This window comes from Tupaia chinensis, unplaced genomic scaffold, assembly GCF_000334495.1.
Source record: "Tupaia chinensis unplaced genomic scaffold, TupChi_1.0 Scaffold000445_1, whole genome shotgun sequence".
Classification (NCBI taxonomy): Eukaryota; Metazoa; Chordata; class Mammalia; order Scandentia; family Tupaiidae; genus Tupaia; species Tupaia belangeri.
Genome location: NW_006159950.1, coordinates 224,759 through 226,023, shown reverse-complemented (window position 1 = coordinate 226,023; position 1,265 = coordinate 224,759). Strand labels below are relative to the sequence as shown.

The window sequence follows — 1,265 nt, the reverse complement described above, 5'->3', positions numbered from 1 at the left end:
TGTATGTGTCCAGGACGGGCGCCGGGAGCGAGTTTCTGTCAAAAAGCTTCTGGTCTTGAATGGTGGAGCTTCTGAAGGCCTTGCGGGTGTTGATGCCCTGCAGGGACACTGGGAGAAGGTGGAAGGTGTTGGAAGGGGGACCGCAGGCCACAGGAGCACACGCAGTCATCATGCCACGCAGGCCTCGGCTCCTGCACGTTTCGGCCGTGCTGTCTGCCAGGCCTCTTCCCTCCCACTCGGGGAAGCCACAGGTGGTGGGGCAGGCCAGCCACAGGTGGTGGGGCAGGCCAGCCATTTCCTGACTGAACAAAACGAGGCAACACGAAGGCTTACTCTGTGGCCAGACCTAGCAGGCCTCTTCCTTGGAGGAAGGGAATGGGTCCTCTAAGTACTTTCATGGTATCAAAGACAGACAGAGGGAAGGGGAATTTGAGAACAAGGGAATCGGGAGCTGGGGAAGGGGGAGTGTGTCGGTGTGGCAGGGAACAGTCTCTGCACACCACCCAGCTGGTGCTGCTTCACGGCGGAGCTCCATGGGGCTTTGTGATTTCTCCCCTCACTTTTTTTTTTTTTTTTTGGAGAGAGTTTTCACTGTAGGGCGCGTGCGCTCGCCCGACAGACAGAGAGAGACAGAGAGGAGAAATCACCCCCCAGGGGGGATGGTCACGCCGCAATCCCTTCTCCTCCATTCTCCTCTCGGGATCTTGGGCACGCACGCACACGCGCCCGGCGTGAGTTTTAAGCCACCGGGTCCGGGACACGAACCGCGGTCGACTACGTGGGAGTCCAGCGACATAGCCATTACGCTAACTGCTGGTTCCCTCCCCTCACTTTTTAATATATCGGGACAAAATGCGGACGCGGAGACCATGAGCACGCCTGCAGTGCCGAGCTCAGCCTCTTACCCTCCTCCTCCTTGGGGTCCAGCTGCGTGACTTTCACCTGGAGTCGGTCTACCCTCTCAGCAAGGAAGCTTACCCGAGAGGCAAAGGTGTTGGCCTGAGCAAAGAGCTCTCCAAAAATGTCCTCTGCGTATTTACCTGGAAAAACAAAGACACGAAGTCACTAGTGCAGAGAAGTAGCCGACCGTCAGAGAAGCTAGTTACTGAAGGTCATTGCCACCCTATACCCAAGACAGCCTGCGCTGTCCCCGGGGGCTCCTAACTAAAAATCTGCTTGGCAAACTCTGAACTGTCGTGACTCAAACAGGCTAAATAAAATCGAAAGGGTGATACAAAAACATCAGTCCTGGAAGAGTGGACAGG

General features: G+C 56.3%; 1 protein-coding gene across 1 annotated transcript in view; it reads right to left on the bottom strand.

The window, feature by feature from the left end:
- Positions 1-1,265, bottom strand: part of WASF2 (WASP family member 2) — a gene marked incomplete in the record, with an annotated part of 27,426 nt that overhangs the window by 15,453 nt on the left and 10,708 nt on the right. The window contains 1 exon segment of the mRNA XM_014590441.2: positions 22-108. Coding sequence (XP_014445927.1) covers positions 22-108 — 87 coding nt within the window.